The sequence below is a fragment of the Opisthocomus hoazin genome, chromosome 6 (genome assembly GCF_030867145.1).
Source record: "Opisthocomus hoazin isolate bOpiHoa1 chromosome 6, bOpiHoa1.hap1, whole genome shotgun sequence".
Taxonomy (NCBI): Eukaryota; Metazoa; Chordata; class Aves; order Opisthocomiformes; family Opisthocomidae; genus Opisthocomus; species Opisthocomus hoazin.
In genome coordinates this window covers 30,444,451-30,462,160 of record NC_134419.1, presented here as the reverse complement: position 1 = coordinate 30,462,160, position 17,710 = coordinate 30,444,451, and the positions used below count along the sequence as shown (strand labels likewise).

General features: G+C 55.7%; 1 protein-coding gene across 2 annotated transcripts in view; it reads left to right on the top strand.

Annotated features, from left to right (window-relative positions):
- The window catches only part of PBX1 (PBX homeobox 1), a 130,774-nt gene extending 121,512 nt beyond the window's left edge, over positions 1 to 9,262 (top strand). The window contains exon 9 of one of the 2 annotated variants that reach the window (XM_075422477.1): positions 6,507 to 9,262. In XM_075422477.1, the coding sequence (XP_075278592.1) occupies positions 6,507 to 6,599 (93 nt within the window). In that variant the 3' untranslated portion in view covers positions 6,600 to 9,262. The remainder of the gene's footprint in view (positions 1 to 6,506) is intronic. The other variant, XM_075422479.1, reaches the window with a different exon arrangement.
- Positions 9,263 to 17,710: the final 8,448 nt, after the last annotated feature.

Genomic DNA, 17,710 nt, shown 5'->3' with positions numbered 1-17,710 from the left:
TCAGCGTTCGCCCGGCACCTGCGGCCACACGCGCTTGGCCGAGAGGAGCTGCTAAACAGGTGACACCTCGCGTAACCGCGGTGGGCAATGTCACAGCGAGCGCCCCGGTCCAGGGATGGCTCCGCGCTGAGGCCAATGGCACCATCTAAAAATAACCCATCCCCGGCCGGCATCCGAAAGCGCGGCGGCGATGGGGTTGGCAGCAGTAATGGTTGCAAATAAAAGGAGGGGAGAAAAAACCCAACCAAACCACAAAGCCAACCAACATCAACCCAAGAAAACCTCGCCCAACTGGACTGGGGGAGGATGCGAGGGGGAGGGCGGTCTCCGGAGCATCTTCTCCTTGTTCTCGGGCGTGCTGGCGGGTTCTGACTAGCATGAAAATTCGTAGCGACAAGCTGTGTTGCACGGGGGGAAATCGATCAGACACACACAAGGAGAACCCAGTGTAGATTCGGGACAGCAATCCAACTTCATTTCTCAGATCAGTCGTCCGCCATCTCAGCGGTGGTGACAGCAAGCTGGGAGAAGAGGGCGGCCTGGAAAAGGAGGCTGCGAGCGCCGAGTGGGTGGTGGCGGTGGTGTCCGAGGTGGCACGGAGCCGGGGCTGCTGACCTTGGATGAGGAGAAGGCTGAGGGTTGAGGTGGGGTGGTCTTGGGCTGGGCGGGAAGGTGGTGGTCCTCCAGGTGGGACGGTGGCCCCGTGGCCCAGCACCCCGGTGGGGTGCACCGTCCAGTCCCATCACCCTCCCCAGCCAAGGGTTGTGCCATTTGTCACCTTGTCTGTGACCATCTTGGGGCCATCGGCGTGCGAGCGGCCGGCACGGGGAGACGGGTGCAGCGGGACGGGGGGCTGTGCTCCCCTCCTGCGGGCGCCGGGGCCGAGCGGGCGGCCTGATGTCAGGAGGCAGAGGCAGGGAGGATTTGTGAAGTAATGTAATTGAACATGTGCAGATAATTATGTCTCATTACATAAGCCCGTTGCAAAAACGGGACTTGGAAATGCCACATGAAAGAGCCTATCGTTCCGCATTAATTTCTCCGTGCGCTGAATTTATTCCCTTTCTGGCTTTTTAATACTTGGAGACGAAATGAATCGCAGGCTGATCATGATAAGAGATGATACTTTTGTATAAATTAAAATACCCCCAAGGAGAGAGGCTGAGCTGATTACGGTTGCAGTTGGCTTGGAAAATAACAGTGGGCTGGGTGAAGCCAAAATCTGGGGGGGAGGGTGGCTGCTGGGGATTACGGGGCAGGGAGGGGGAGATGGGGGAGAGGAGAAGAAAGAGGTGGTGGAAACTTGAAAGCTGAACAGGACGAGGAGGGCTGGGCTGGTATTTCTGCCTGTGGTAATGGGAGAACCAGGATTACCATGAGCAGCACTGGGAACTGGTGAACTGAGCGCAGCAGGGGCTCGGCGGTCCCCCCTGCCCTTCCCAAATGGGGCTCCAGCATGGTGGCATCTGTTGGCTCGTCAGGCTGGTCTTCAGGGCAGGCAGGAGCCCAAATGGACCTGAACTGGATGTTGTTCAGAGAGGGGCAGGGTGGCAAGTGGGCAAAGAGACCACTCGGGTTTGGGGTGACGTCTCCCCAGAAAGCTGGGGTAGACATGGGAAGCAAGGCGGGGAGTCCAGAGCTGAGCATGGGTAGTTTAGGAAGCATCTTCAGGGCTGTCTCTCTGTCCCCAAACGTTCCGCTTCCCCTGTGTTCCAGGCAGCATGCTTCTCCCTGTAGCTTTTATTGTCACTTAATGTCATCCCGTCCAGCTAGGTCCCTTGTCAGACCCCAGCTTGTCCACCCCTGAAGCGTGGCTGCCCTCCAGGGAGCGCTGGTCCTGGGCTAGGTCTTGGGGAGCTGCTTGGTGTGGGCAGGGTGGCTGTCTCGTAGCAGCCAGGGCTTCCCTGCCTCTCCCCTGAACCCTTTAACGCCGAGGAAGGGCAGCGGGATGTGGATGAAAGCTGCTAGTGACACAGAAAGCCGCCGTCCCCGCGTCACCCGAGCATCCCCGTGAGCTGCTGGAAGGAGATGAGCCGAAACCTAGTCAAGAGCCCTGTCACAAAGATGTCTGCGCGGGGCTGAGGTGAAGTCATCCCTGGAGCCCGTCAGGGCTGGGAAGTCAGCGGCAGGTTGCTCAGCTCCGCCTCTGCAAATCTTGGCAGGGGAGACAACGCTCGGGGTTTGCCTTCCTTGATGGAGGATGAATTTTTAAATGCGTGGAAGTCATGACAGCCGAGGACAGGAATCTACCCCCAGCCCAGTTCCCTCCGTGGCTCTGCTGCTTGGTGGCTGACAGACCCGACTCCGCAGGGCGACAAGGGCTGGAGTCGGTTCTGCATCGTTAGCAGGATAATGGGCGATGTCCCAGCCATGGTGATCTCCGTGGCCCGCGGTGATGGCTGGGGCAGAGCGGGAACAGCCGCCTTCCTCTCTCTCTGCAGGTGGAGATGGCGTCGGGCAGCATCGGTCCCAGCGAGGGGCAGGGATGCTCTTGGTGGTGGAGGGGTGGTAGAGGCAGGAGCCATCTTAAGGATACCCTGCCTTGGGTAGCATGAGAGGAGGGAGGGACACCCCCCCACCCCAAAGGAGGGGATGTTTGGGGCCTGATCCAGCCCTTTCTGCCAACTTTGAGGTTGGGGGTTTTTCAGCAGTGAGTGAGAGGTGTCCAGTCCCTCTGGACAGTGCTTGTCTGAGGGGGGGTTGTGTGTGTACCCAGCCAGGGGTCCCGAGGGCTGGGGGTTCTGGAGCATTTAGGTGTCCAGGTTCTGGTGGGTTGCAGTGGAAGCTGGATCCTTACTGCCATAACCCTCTGGAGGGTCCTGGCCCAAAACATCTCCCTTCTTCCCACTGCCCCGTGGCCCTAGATCTGCAGTGGTCTAGGTCCCCTGTCTGCTGATGAATGAATGAGCTGTAGTCATCTTAAAGAAGAACTCTTTTCAGAAATTTTGTCTTGGACTTGATTTTATTTAATTTAATTTATATATAATTTAAAAGTCTAAAATGAGGGGCTGTTTTTGAAGTTCGTCAGAGCGCAAGGTTTCTGATCAGAAAGCGCCCTTGTGCAGAGCTGTGCCAATTCACAGAGCAGTGCGTGTCGCCGTGATGGCAGTGGGCAGTGGCAGGTTGTGCCGTTGAGTTCTGCATCTGTCAGCAAGGACCACCAGGCGCTGGTACCTGTAGGAAGTGAGACCTCCTCGCTTGTACTGAGACCCTTTTCTCTAAGAATTTGGGTCTTGAAAAGAAAATTGTTGCTGTGTTCCTCAGCAAGCTGCAGATCATCATGGTCGCGAGTTGGGGTATGGAAGCTGGTCTGGCAGGGCTTCAATGCCCGAACCCCATCCGTTGGAGATGCCTTGGCATGTCCTGAGACTGCCACCATGACCCTTGGAAAGTGATGGACTTTCCAGACAAGGCTGGGTTCTCTACTGTGTAAGAAGAGCTTCAGTGTGTGTTGTAAGGAGACCCTGACAGGATTCAGAGATCTGAAACCTCTTTGAGGCTACTCCCCGTCTGTCAAGACTTGCCGGTATCTGGTGTGTTTGGAGGCTGACTTGATACCCTGCCCTGTCGATGGTGGGACAGGGATTTGGTCACAGAACATGGGAGGTTGAGACAGCCTCCATGCGAAGCAGAGGCTCCTTTAAAAATTGGCAGAAAGTTGTCTCCCAGCCCCATGTAGGAGGACGGAGAGCAAACCGGACTTGCTGGAGGTGATGAAACAGGCACCAAAATGAGTTGCTTCAGCAGTCCATCACTGGGGCTCCACCACTTGGACAGCCACCAGAACCCTGTGCTCTGGCACCAGAAGGTGACATGTGAAGAGATGTCCTGGAGACCATTGCTGTGTCTGGCTTCTGCCCTTCCTGAAGGAGTCAGAGTTGTGTGCAGGGGCTCCTCAGAGGTTCTGCGAGGAGCAGCAGCCTCCACAGAAGACCCTTTGTCTTTGAGGGAGATCCCAAGGGATCTGCTTGCTTCAGGAAGAGGCAGGGATGGCTGGGTGGAATCGGATGGATCCTACGCGTGGCTTGGTCTGTGCAGCAACAGGGTGAACTCCAGGAAAGAAGGGATGAGCGTGTATTGTGCCTACATGCCCACTGCCTGGGGAAGGACCTGGCCTCCTCATGGAGGGTTTGTCCATACCAAAGGAGGGCATCAAGGTGCTCAAGTCACGGCCAACCTTGGGGCCTCCTTTCCATTGCTTGACCCGTAACTTGGTGCCTTCCTAGGCTGGGGGAGCAGGAGGTTGTGGGGTCTGCGGAGGGTGCCCAACAATCTCTTCTCTTCTCACTGGATGCCACCAAGTTGGTCAGCAGCAGCACAAACTCCTGCAGCGCCTGGAGGCTCTGTCCCAATCTTGAGTACCGTGGGGCTCCCCAGCGCTTGGGGGGACGGGGTGCTAAACGTCGAGGCACCGCAGCCGCTGCCTGTGAGACGCTCTCCCTCTCGCTTCTTCCAACCGCGGCGGGCGCGTGAAAGCCTCGCTAAAAATAGTGGAGCACAATGGGGACGGAGCCCTGCTCCGCGCGGCCCCCTCCGCTCTCCCCCCTCCTGCTCACCGTAATGACCCTGCAAACACTAAATGGCATCTGAGTGCATTAAGCAGCAAACTCTCCGGTGACATAGCAATTACGGCTCTGAAATAGATTTGGTGCGTCACGGAAGATAAGGGTTTTGAAAGTTTCTGTTGTGATTATAGCTTGTAACTCCAACAAATAACAGGCTTGGTAATAAGAGGCTGCCAGCACAGCTATTGTGGTTCTCTCTCACTGATGGCACGTAAATTGCTATTAATGTCCTAAGTGTACTTGAATATGCCAGTCTCGGGGCGGTGGAGTTGGCTCTGTGTCTCTCTTTACGCGGCCTGTCATTGTCGGGCTGATAATCTGCAGTAATTGCTGCCTCTTGCAGCGGTCCAAGACGTGTAAGGGTGGATATTGCATCGCGGGGATGGCGGGTTGGGGCCCGGGTGCGGATGGCGGCTGGTGGGAGCGGTGGGCATGGCGAGTGTGGGGTCTCTGTGGGCTGGTGGTGTTCGTGCATAGTCTGGTTTCATGCTCACATCCAAGGTGGAGTAGGGTTTGCTAACCTGCTAGCAAGCTCAGGTCGCGATTCCTGTCTTCCTTGCCGTTCCCTGGACCTCTTAGCAGGAACACGGGAGCCCACTGTGTGCATGCACACCTCTGCCTTTTCTGCTTTGTGCACGTCCCGCGGCGAGGCGGTTTCACCCCTCGAAACGTGGGTTCCCATGGCTGGCCCGTGGTCAGCTCTTCACTCCCGTCTCGGCTGCCTCTCGGGCAAGCAGGAGCTGGTCGGCAGCATGGACAACCCGCTGGCAAGTCCCCGATGGCTGCTCAGCGTGGTGAGGCTTGTCCCACCCCACCCTGGGGGTCTGCAGGGTGCTGGCTGCTGGGGCTGGTGATGGGTGCCCTGCGCCGGAGAGAGCGAAGCAGCCTGGGCACGTCGAAAGCGGGACGGCGGCTGCTGCCGACTCAAGCTCGGGCTTGGTTGGGAAGGATTAATTAGCCGAGCGCTGAATCAATGTCAGAGCGAGGAGGAGAGGTTGGGTGCGACATCTGCTCCTCTCCGAAGGGGATGGCAGCCGCGGAGAAGCAGCTTCTGTGCACTGCCAGCTCCCCTGGGTTGTTCTGCTCTTGAGAAGCTGGAGAATTTGGCTCTGCATCTGGTTTTAGGAGATGAAACTAGTTGTCCGCCATGCTTTCCTGTCTGAACGCTCAGATGGGGTATGGTGGTGGCACCTCCGTTGTGCTGTGGCTTGGGGTCCCCTGAGGAGGGGTGGTGGGGAGCGTGGTGGACCAGCCCTGGGGAGGCAGAGATTTGTTTGTGGTTTTAATGCAAAGCGAGGAAGGGGAAGGCTCTTGCCTTGGGAGCAGAGGGGTGGCCCAAATCCCAAAACACAGCCGTCACGGTGGCAAGAGAGGTGTGTGGGCAGCATGTCTTCCCCGCAACAAGTCTTGGTGCCGGTGGCTTCCCCTCGGAGGAGGAGTGCCCAGGAGGCCAGCGAGGGGGGATGTGGAGCGATGCTGGGGGACATGGCACAGCTCAGAGGTCCCTCGGGACCCATCACTACTTCTGGGTCTTCGTAGTACCTGGGTCCAGATGCCATCCCAGGATGACCTTTCTGGAGTGAGGTGTTTGCCATTTTCCATCTTCCGTATGAGGAAGGGTACTGTTTGGGGGTAAAAAAATACCCCAAACAACCAAAGCTCAGGGTTTCTGCAGAAATACATATTTTTTAAAGGACGGAATTTCCATAAGCACTTGCAATGTTATCAAAACCCCTGTTTTCGACAGACTGGTTTCTGGCCCTGTCTTGCTGACGGAGTGCTGCGGTCCGTGGTGGGATGGGGGACCCGGAGGGGACATCTTTGCCTCCTCCATCAGCCCCTGCCGAGGGAGAAGCGGGGGGGACGGAGGCGGGTGGGCGGCTTGCGTAGGGCCGGGCATGCCGCCGGGCGACTGACGTCTCCGTGTCTCCCTTCCCGCAGGCTAATGGAGGTTGGCAAGACGCTACTACCCCGTCGTCGGTGACCTCCCCCACAGAAGGCCCTGGCAGCGTTCACTCTGATACCTCCAACTGATCTCCCAGCAAATTGCATCCCTGGCTGAGCCGGCCCCGGCGGGGGCGGGAGGGGAGGGGGCCTCTCCGAACACCGCAGCAGTCAGACTGGAGGTGAACCCGATCAGCACACACAAGAAGACTCCTTCTCTTCTCTTCTCTTCGTCGGGATGCTTTTTTCAGCCCATCTGGACACTTCTTTATACTCTCTTCCCTTTCTTTTCTGGGTAGAAGCCGCTCTCCCCCTCCCTGCTACCGCCACAACACCGCTCCCTTCCCCTCACCCCTTCCCACCAAAGGACATGTCGACAGGTAGAAGGCTTTTAAGGAGGAAAAGCAAAAATCAACTGCCGCCGCACAAAGCAACCCCAAAGCAACGCACGGCATCGTTCTGAGGAGCCACAAACATACCCCGGTCGCGCCTCGCTCCGTGACTAGCACGCAGCCCCCCTTGCCGCCCCGTCTCTCACACTACCTCTCCGTCGGGAAATGCCACCACAGCCCCGCTGCCGCCTTGCCTCTACCAGCCCTTCACCTCGCCTCGCTGTCCCCGGGCGCTGCCGATGACGGGGCAGGGGGATGCAGCCCCCTATGCTCGCAGGAGAAGGAGCCGGCGTGCTCCGCTTCGCTGCCGAAAGGTACCAGCCCGTTCTCAGCCCCGGGGAAACCTCCAGCGCTTCCCGGTCCCTGCCCTGCTCTGCCGCACATCCCAAAGCTGGATGAGCCCTGAAACCCCGCCATCCCCCCTGCCCGCTGTCGGAGGGGAGGAGAGGAGGGAGGGAAGCGAGGCAGAGGGAGAGGAGGAATGGCCATTGCCGATCACGAAGGCGCTGAGCACCTCGGCGGTGTTGCACAGGAGTGGGTGTTGGTGATTGATGGGACCCCAGCAGCTTTCTCACCCCGGGATGGCGGCGGGTTTCCTGGCGAGGAGAGCGTTGCGGGGTGCCGGCTCGCGTTTTGGTGGGGTTCTCCCAGCGCAGGCAGGGCCCACGGCGGTTGGTGGCACTCGCCACGTTCCCGGAGCCGTGCCGGGACGGGCAGCAGGGTCCCGCAGGCTGGGTGCGGTGGGATGAGCCTGTCCGGGTGCCCGTGGTCAATGCAGCGGGTTTGCCAGGGGGGTGAAGCTCCGTAGGATGGGTGGGTGCCCCGCTTGGTGAGGTCTTTCTGCTGAAGCTGCTGGGCTTGTCCCAGGAGTTACTCTGGGCAGCGGCGTCCCAAGCCGTGGGAGAACTGGTGGGATGTGGTGCCCAGCTTTTCCAGTCCGCTCTTTGGACAGCCGGTGACGGGTGGTAAGCGAGGCTTCATCCTGCTGAAGCACCCTTCGGGCAGCTGTGCCAGGAGGACACGGCTTCCGTTGAAGAGCCGCATGCGGAGGCACCACTTTGCCCCAGTCCACGGGCTGGTCTCCATGGTTCTTCCACTGGGTATGAGGAAAGACCCTGGGTGTCGCGGGGACCGGCATGGGTGCAGCATCTCTGGCACCTTGTGATGGACCCCACTACCTCTCGGCCACACCTCGTGCTCTTGCATGCCCATGGCCGCCCTGGCCGTGCTGGTGCCAGCCGTCTCGAGATGGGAACTGCCAGCGCAGAGCAGCGTGAAGCAGGAACCGTTTAAAGCTCCACCGGCAAGATTTCCACCGCTCTGCTGGAAAAAAGGACCTGCCCACGGCTCTGGCGCGCTGTCACCTTGCGGCGCGGCCCCGCACGACTCTCCTGAAGTGGAGGTGAAACCTGCCTTTCCCTGGGGAACGAGCCCGGAACCCGCTCTGAAATTTGTGACCTTCCCCCAGATGCAGAATTCCTGATCGGGTGGATTTTCTGTCTCTGAGCTGGTGGGATCAGAGCAGGATGTGAAAGGTGCACAAGAACCAGCACAAGCCGCTCCTTGCTTGGTTCTTCAGTCTCCGGCACTGAGACCCTTTTCTGCTCCTCCTTTCATGTCCGTGCGCAGGGCCGGGGACCATGCCGGAACCCGCAAGGTCCAGGGCTGTCTCTGCGCTGGGAAGACGGTGAGAGCAACAGGAAGGTTTAGGAGATGCTGCCCATCTTCCCCAGCCGTGCACCTTCCCGCTGTCCTCTTCCTCCCGTGGCCTCCCCCAGTGCAGCCTTTTAACTATTTCCAGCTTATTTTAGGCGAAACTGTTCCAGCGAAGCGTTCTGGGGCCACGGGGCTGGGTCATGTCCGTTCTCCGGAGCGGCAGCAGTGCCGTGCCCGCGGGAACGCTGCGGTGCCTCTTGGAAACCAACCGGGAGCGAGCCGAGACCAACCGGCTTACCGGAACCGGCCCTGTGCCGGGGCTGCCCGTCCTGCCTGCGCCCCTGCCCATGGCACCCGCTGCCCGGGCCGGGCACCCGGTCCTCCACGGTACTTCGCCCGTCACCTCGGGGTTCCCCGGTCGGTCCCTCCGCTTGGTGTTGGCGTAGCTGCTCGCTTGCCTTTTTCCTTGGATTTTTGATTTTTGGGGTTTGTTTCTCGTCCCCTTTCCCCCCCACCCCTGACCCCAAGTGTTGTGGGGGTTTTTTTCTTCTTATTTTTGGGGTTTTTTTTATTATTATTTGTTTTCTGCCCAGAAAAACCTGACTTCGATACCAAAAAAACAAAATGAAACAAAAAAACAAAAAACAAACGAAAAAAAAAAACCTGCAGAAACTCAAAAAAAATAAAAACAAAACAAAAAAAAAACCACAAAAAAAAACTCGACGATTCTTTCAGCTTTATTAACATTTTCCATTGTTTCTTGCGATTTGTGTCTCGTTCTTTGTAGTATTGATGATAACGAACATTTGATAATGAATGTTCTTGTATATTCAGATAAAGGAGAAAAAAAAAAAAACAAACCAAAAACGCAGTCGGAATTTAATAGTGTTTATAATAAAAGAATAAAAAACGACCCTCTTAGCACGCAAAGTTGGACAGGGGGGAGGTCCCGTCCCTGCTCTTTCTGTGGCAACAAGCGCTTCGTTCCTGTAGAGTTTCTAACACCAAACTACCTACAGCCATCTTCTCTCTTTTTTTTTTGATTTTGTTTCTTTGTTTTTTCCCCCATGGTTTGTTTCTTTTCTCCCATTTTCTCGCATTTGTGACTTAGTTCTGGGATGCTAGAGAAGTGTAGAGGTGTGCACACTCATTTCTTCTGACGCGATGTTTAAAAAGTGACCGTAATCCATTTTGTAGAACTTTAAAAAGGAGAAAAAAAAATGGAATAGTGAGCATTAATAGGTACAGCCTAACACTTTTATGTTCCTTATCGCTGAGACCCAGAAATTGCCTTTGATTTTATTTTTTTGGCATTCTTTGGGAGGTGGGGGGGGGGGGGGGGGGGCTTTGATGGCGATGCTGAGTTGATTTGGACCTGTCCGAGGCGAGGGCCTGGCCGCTTCCCCTGCGCGTTTGAGCTGTGACCCGAGTGATGTGAAAAGCGAGGGGGGGGGGGCGGTTTTTTTGGGGGGGAGGGGGTGTTTCTCTTCTTCCAGGGGGGTTCCCGGCTCATTTTGACACCCAGCCCCAGAAGATGAGTGGGGGAACAGGAGGGGATTGCGTCCCTGGAGAGAGGTGTAATGCCGAGGGGTTTTGGGGAGGACATGCTGAGGGGTGATGGGGTGCCGGGTGCTGAGCCCCCCCCCCTCCCCCGGGAGTCTCCGTGCCTGGGGGCAATGCTGAGCTGCCTGGAAGTGAGGAAAGGGCAGGAATCCTCCCCAAAATGTGGAGGGGGTGGTGGGCTTCAGTGCCTTTACGCTCTGCCCTGAATCCCTCCACCACCCAGGGTGGAGGCACTCACCAGCCCAAGCGCAGCTCCCCCCCCGAAATGGGGGGAGCAGGGGAGGCACCCGCTGGGTGCGACCATGGACCTTGGTGGGGCTGGGGTCCCCCAACCCAACCCGAGCCCTGGCTGTGCAGGGGCGCTGGGAGGGACGAGGGATGCGGGGTGGGACGTGGCAGCCCCTCCACCCCCAGCCACGGTGGGACACGGCCAGAAAGCCCCCAGATAGACCCTGAAAACTCCATGGCTGCAGGGTGGGCTTCAAGGAGGAGCGCTGAGGAAGACGCCGGTCGGCATCGCTGTGGTTTGCTCCGAAAGCCCTTCCCCTGCTTCCCCTCCGCCCAAAATCTGAGCTTTTCACATCACTGAACGGTTGAGGGGTTGGGGTGTTCTTTTTAATCCCCAGGTTTCCTGGAGTTCTTTTGTTTTCGTACACCTTTATTATTATTGTTATTATTATTATTATTATTATTAAGAGTATGTAAATCAGACGTTGCCTGGGGGGTTGGTTTTGTCGGTTTGCTTTTTTTTTGTTCTTGCAAAGCCCTTTCCGTCCCTTGTAAAGATGATCCGGTTGTTCCGAGTTGCTTTTTATTTTCTATTTTTTTTTTCCCCCCTCATCTTTTTTTTTTTTTTTCCCCTCTTCCTAAATAGATTCCAAATATTAAAAAAAAAAAGAAAAAAACCCTAAAAAAAAACAAACCTCTCTGTTCCGACCTGGGTTTGAAACTTTAAGCTTTTCTGCTTCTGTAAAGAGAAAGAAAAAAAAAAAAAGGCCTCTGTCTTTCTGATCCCGATTGAGACTTTTATGTTCTATGACGATACTAACAAGGTGTAGGTTTTACAGTTTCCTGATTTGTACTGGTAATGCATATTCCAAATAAATAGTTTCTTTTGTTGCAAAAAAAAAAAAACAAAACAAAACAAAAAAAAGCCTTGAACCCAACCTGGCGTATTTTTTGGGAGGATGAAGAGGAGACCCCTGGGGGGCAGGAGGGGTTTGGGGTGCAGCTGGGGGGGTGGGCAAAGCCGACAGTCTGCTGCTGGGTCCTGCTCCAGAGTGCGGGGGGGGTGGGGTGGGTTCCATCCCCTCTCCCTTCCCCGTGCCTCAGTTTCCCTGGGCAGGGGGAGGCGGGTGCTCTGGGACACGTGGGTTTGTCCACGCAAAAAAAAAAAAAGAAAAAACATTTTCAATCTTTCATTCTCATTGCTCATTCGTTGCTTTTTTGGACCTTTTCTTGCACGTTCCAAAAAAGCTGGAATGGGGTCCGCTGTGTCGCAGCCGGGGATGGGGATGGGGCTGGGCTGGGGGGCAGGGTTGGTGTTTTCTTCCACTTTCGTGGGGTTTTTAGTTAAAAAAAAAAAATAAAAATTTTGAAAACGCTACTGAGGAAAAATTAATTTTTAATTTTAAAATACGCTGCGATTTAAAAAGAGTCTGTGTGTGGGACGCAAACCGGGACCGCTCTGCCATGTCCTTCGAGACGGCGTTGCTGGATGGAAAAGGGGGTGCCCGGAGAGGGTGGCGGTGACTCCCTGGCTCCCAAACCGGGGTCTCCCCGCCACAACCCCCTCCGACACCTCCCGGGGGGCCAAAGCGGAGGGAAAGAAACCCCCCGGGGAGGCGGCACGCTGGCCGCCCGCGCTCCCCCGTGGGTTTCTTGTCAATGATTATTCAGTCTCCAGCCTGACCTTTCTCTTCCAAAGAACACGGCGGTACGGGCGCGGGCCAGCCGCCAGTGCCGGCTGCGGATTAACCGCATCGCTCTCCGGTGGGCGGCCCGAGGAGCCCCCCGGCCGCGCTGCCAGACCGCCCCAGGAATCGCTGTCTCCCTCCAACGGCGCTCGCCTAATACCAGTTTAAATATCATCTCGCTCCCGGCTGTCGAATTCCAATAAAGGTTGATCCTGGCTCCAAAAAGAGAAATGCCGAGTCCCATCAGGCCCCGCTGAGAGCGTCGCCCCGAAAAGGCGGCTGGCGGGAGGTGGTGGGGTCCTTTGGGTGCCACGGGGGGTTTGAGCACCTCCTGCCTCTCCCAACTCGAGTCTTGGCTGAAAAAGGGACGATTTTTGGGTGGGAAAAGGGCACGGGCAGCCTCCTGCAGCGTCTGGGGCCGGCGGAGGAGCGGCGCTGGGCACAGCATCCTCCCTCCCTCCCTCGCTGGCTGCTCCTGGCTGACGGAGAAGCCGAAGCCCCGAGAGCCAAACTGGATGGCTTGCCTTTTCCTGGCGTTTGTCTCCGTCCCCCCTCTCCGCATCCAGACCTTTTCCTTCTGCTGGTGCTGCCCATCCTTCTCCCTCTGCCACTCCCTTACCAGTGGGATTTCTTTTATTTTTTTTTTTTTTTTTTCTCCCCTATTTCCTCCCATTTGGGTGACAAAAGTTCAGCCCTGGGCAAGAGCAAACTCCAAGGGCAGGCTCCTGCACTTTTTTCCATTTTCCATTATAATATTTCAGGCAAAAAGAAATGGGGGGGAGGGAAAATTAAAAAAAAGCTATGGCATGCACTGGGCCCAGCGGATGCCCACTGAAAAGCCTTTTGGTGAGCAGAAACCTGGCTCGGTGACACACCAACACCCCAGGACGCGTTGGGTCCCTCCAAGCTCCCCGGGGCACAGCCTGACCCCTGCAATGCCGCTCGCAGCTTTTCCTCCCCGTGGGCATCGCCCTGGTCCCCTCTTGCCAGGCTGGGCACCCCCCCACCCGCTCCACCCCCCCCGGCCCCAGGCCAGGAGCTCCAGCCAACGACCGCCATGGCCAACTGCCGGCTGGCCGAGCACACCCCCGTTATTAATAACCCTCGAGCCAGGCCGAGGGGTTGGGAGGCATTAAACTGCAGTTCGCAGTAAAGCCCCCGTCCATTTGCGGCGAGGTTAATATACGGCGGGAGGTTTCGCCTATAAAAGGCGAGGATGATATTTTCCTCCAGTTCACCAGGAGTCTGTAACTTACAGCCTCCATAAACGGGAGTGGGTCTCGCAAGTCAGCCCATCAGTCTTTGGAGTAATTCTGCTTTGTAGTAAAATGTTTTACTATGCCTTGGATGCAGGCAGCTCCCCCCCTCCCATCCCCCCACCGGGTGGGCAGGGGGATGGTGGCCGTCCCTGGGTTGCTCTTCTGCTGGCACTGTGGTGATGGCGTGGAGGGGTGGTGCTGCCCATCCTTTGGACATGGTGGGTGTAAGACCATAGAAAATAAAATGAAGTAAAATATAAAATAAAATACAATTAAAATAAAATAAAATAAAATTATAAAAAACCAAAGTAAATAAAATACATAAAGTAAACAAAACAAGACAGAAAATAAAATAAAATACAATAAAATAAAATAATAGAATAGAACAAAAATAGAACAAAAATAAAACAAAATAAAACAAAATAAAACAAAATAAAAAAAAAAAAAAAATAAAATAAAATAAAATAAAATAAAATAAAATAAAATAAAATAAAATAAAATAAAATAAAATAAAAGTGACCCTGTCCGCAGGCATGAGCTATTGGGAATCTGTGCTATGCCTTTTAATTATTGCTAATGAGGCAGCATTTTAATAGCTTTACAGAGGAACTGCAGGGTCCTTCTGCGTGCTGGCTGTGCAAGGTGCCAGAGCGGCAGCGTGGCTGTGGGGCTGTGTGGGAAGGGGGACCTGGGCATGGTGGTGTGGGGGTGCTCAGTGCTGGGAGAGGAGGAGGATGGCGAGGAAGGAGCCACCAAGGGGTGGATGGATGAGCGCTGCCTCTGCATGGCCATGGGTGACAAAGGCACAGAGGCAGGGCTGGACTTAGACCACGCAAAAAGAATTAATATATAGAAATATATGTCAAAAATAAATAGAAATAAAAGAGCAGTACCACCACCTCCTTGCCAGGCGCCCAAGCATGTGGGTCACTAAAATGCTTCATTCACCCCCAAAGTCAACGCCGTTTGCCTGCAGCCCCGGTGCAGGGCAGCTAAGAGGCTCTGGGAGAGCCCAGCTAATTAAAAACACAAATGAAAGATGGGGCCACACGGCTGTTGTCGCCTTCCGAAGGTGCAAATTACGAGTGGGGTTTGTTGGCAGCTCCGCGCTCGGGGCCGAGTCCCCGTCCCCCTGCCCGCTCCACTGCCCCAGCCGCCCTGCTTGGAGCATCTTCCCAACCAGGGAGTGGGCACCAGAAGAAAGGAAAGGAGAAAATTAAGACGAATTTAAAAAAAAAAAAAATTCCTGCTTTTTTGGGGACTTTTTCGTTTGCTTCCCAGCTCTTTGTGGGAAAAGGATTCTTCACAATGATAAAAGAAACCTAACCAAGAGGCAAATACTCACTAAAACAATTTAAGTAGGGACTAAAGCAGCCTGGTCCCCTGCCCGCAGCACAGGACATGCTTGAGCTCATGCCACAAATATATCTCATTTCTTCTCCATCCGTCACTGCCTGGCATCGTTGCCCCGAAATATTCAATATAAGCTTGGAAACACGGCCCCAGCTCGACCCATAGAATCCAAGCTGCAATGCAACCAGCCTGGAGAAGAAGCTGGTGGCTTCGGGGTGACCCAGGCAGGCTGTGTCCAGAGCGAGACCCCCAGCGAAGCCATTCTCCCCCCCACCCCCAGACCCTTCCCAAAACGTGCGGGTTTTGCCCGATTCTCCTGGGTTTGGAGATGGTGAGGTGGCAGGGACCGCTGCGGCGTTGGCCAAGGGCCGCGCCAGCGATTCGCCCGCTCGCTGACTCAGCTCCAGTGCAGCTCCCTCGTCCTGCTGCTAATTAGGCTCCAGCCTCTCAGCTTGTTAATAAGCTTCCAGTTCATTTGCATGCAAAAAAAAAAAAAGAAAGAGTGAAAGCAAGCAGCTCGTTTTTCCTTCAACCTGTGGCTAATGCTTATTAAAAGATTTCACCTTTCATGGTGGAAGCATCTGTGCGGGCAGAGCACGGCGCGGGCAGTACGCTGCTTCTCGAGCCCGCACCGCTGTCAGGGACACGCTGTAGAGGGTCCCCACCAGCACCCAGCTACTGCAGGCCCCTGGGGCGATGGGCAGATGCTGCAGAACACGGGGAATTTCAGCTCCTGAAATCAGGGTCTGTGATTTGCAGCATCTCCGGACCCTGACTGGGGCAGAAAGTGGGAAAATCCCACCCAGCTGCCTCAAAACTCGTCCTTTGGGCCATGTGCGGCCATTGCACGCAACGCCTTTCCCAATGAAACAAAAAGGGACGTGCCCGTGAGACTCCATCGGGACCCCTCTCCTGTCGGGACCCTGCTCCTGTCGAGACCCCCTCTCCTATTGAGATCTCTTCTCCAGCTGAGACCCCTTCTATCAAGATCTCTCTGCTCCAGACCCCCCCTCCTATCTAGACCCCTCTCCAGAGGCTGCATTTCGGCAGCAGCCCCCCCCGGGCGCTGGGCTCTCACCCCCGGGCAGCCCCACAAAAGCCAGGAGGGGGCACGGCCTCGCAGGGGTGAAGGTGAAGCTGCTGTCCCAGCTGCAGCCATGTAGGTTGTTTGATGATGATTAATTAACCCGGGACTAAGAGGTTTGCGAGGGAAGCGGGGAGCGCTGCCTGGAGCCTGGCCAGCATGGGGACCGAGGGCTCCCAGCCGCTGCCAGCTGCCCGGGGCCGAGCAGGGGTCTCCGATAAATCGCCTCCGCTTCCAGCACGGCTGGGCTCGTGGAGAAGTCCGCTGTGTGAAAGGGCTGGCAGCTACACAGCTGTGACCTCTGCGTGAAGCAGGAGACACAAATATCACCAGCTATACAATGGATTTACATCCATAGAATCATAGAATTGTTAAGGCTGGAAAAGACCTGGTCTTTAGCAACCTGGTCTGGTGGAAGATGTCCCTGCTCATGGCAGGGGGGTTGGAACCAGATGATCTTTAAGGTCTCTTCCAGCCCTTACCATGCTATGATTCTATGACCTCTAAATCATCAGGTCCAACCATCAACCCATCACCACCACTGTGCCTGCTAAACCATGTCCCCAAGTGCCACATCTACACATTTTTTTGAACCCCTCCAGGGATGGTGACTCCACCACCTCCCTGGGCAGCCTGTTCCAATGCCTGACCACTCTTTCAGTAAAGAAATTTTTCCTAATATTCAATCTAAACCTCCCCTGATGCAACTTGAGGCCATTTCATACATACATGTCTACTGGTAGAAGTGTCTTGGTAGTGTGCTAGCTCCCAGGACCTACAACCCACCCCCCCCAGGATATGTGACGCCCGTGAGCCCAAGCACTGTGTTTCGTGCTTGGAAAAAGAGGAGGGAACTGCGGTGCCAACCTGCAGCAGGTTCAACAGCCACCATGGCCAGTGCCATCAGTGCCAGCATGCTGAGGACATAACGTGAGCCCCCGCTCCCCTGCCTTTGCCACCGGCAGTGTCACCCCTCAGAGACCAGGGTCCCCCCTGCACAGTGCATGTCACGATAGCGTTAGCACTCTGCAAGGCTGCTGGCAGTGAACCTGGTGTGGAGAAGAGCGGGGACAAGCCCTGCTGCAGCCACTGGATGAGGGATTTGATGGGAGGGCGGTTGGCTGAGAACCGTGGAATCACAGAATCATTAAAGTTGGAAAAGACCTCTGAGATCATCAGGTCCAACCATCAACCCAACACCACTGTGCCTGCTAAACCATGTCCTGAAGTGCCACATCTACACGTTTTTTTGAACATCTCCAGGGATGGGGACTCCACCGCTTCCCTGGGCAGCCTGCTCTAGGCTCACGCGCTAGAGGACATGCGGAGGGACAGACAGAATCCACAGCCACTCAAATCTCGGGCTGGTTCCTCCATCCCTCTAAATACAGGCAGCAGCAATGACGGAGGAGTTTGCAGGACACCGGGTCCTTGTGCTCACCGCAGGGCACTGAGAGGCGACGGCCCCGCGTGTCCTGGGGAGGCAGCCGCCATCTCGCTCCGGGTAGCCACACCGCTCCTCTGATGCTTCGGATGCAGCTTAGGCACACGGCTTGCCTTGGCCGCTCCTCCCCGGCAGCAGAGCGGTGTCAGACATCATGGCCGGGTGGGTCCCTCTGGGGTCACCCACCGTTTGGGGACACTTACCTGCATGGGGCGATCCAGCCACGGTCACCCTACCCGCCCACCTGCGTTTGTACCAGTGGCTACAGACCCGCTTTTTGCTCCCGACCAGAGGGAAAGGTGAGCAAGGAACCTCCCTGGCTCACTGCGAAGCAAAGTTAATTAAGCTCTTTTCGGCGTATTAGTGGAGACAGCCTGATTAGAGATGTTTGGCACTAATGATATGCAGGTACTCTTCTCCCGTGGAAAACTGCATTTAAATAAATGGATATACAGTTCAGCCGCTGCCATGGCTTTGACCAGCATTTCTCTCCTGTTATACAAGCTTCGTGGTCTCTGAAGTCCGGCTTGGTTT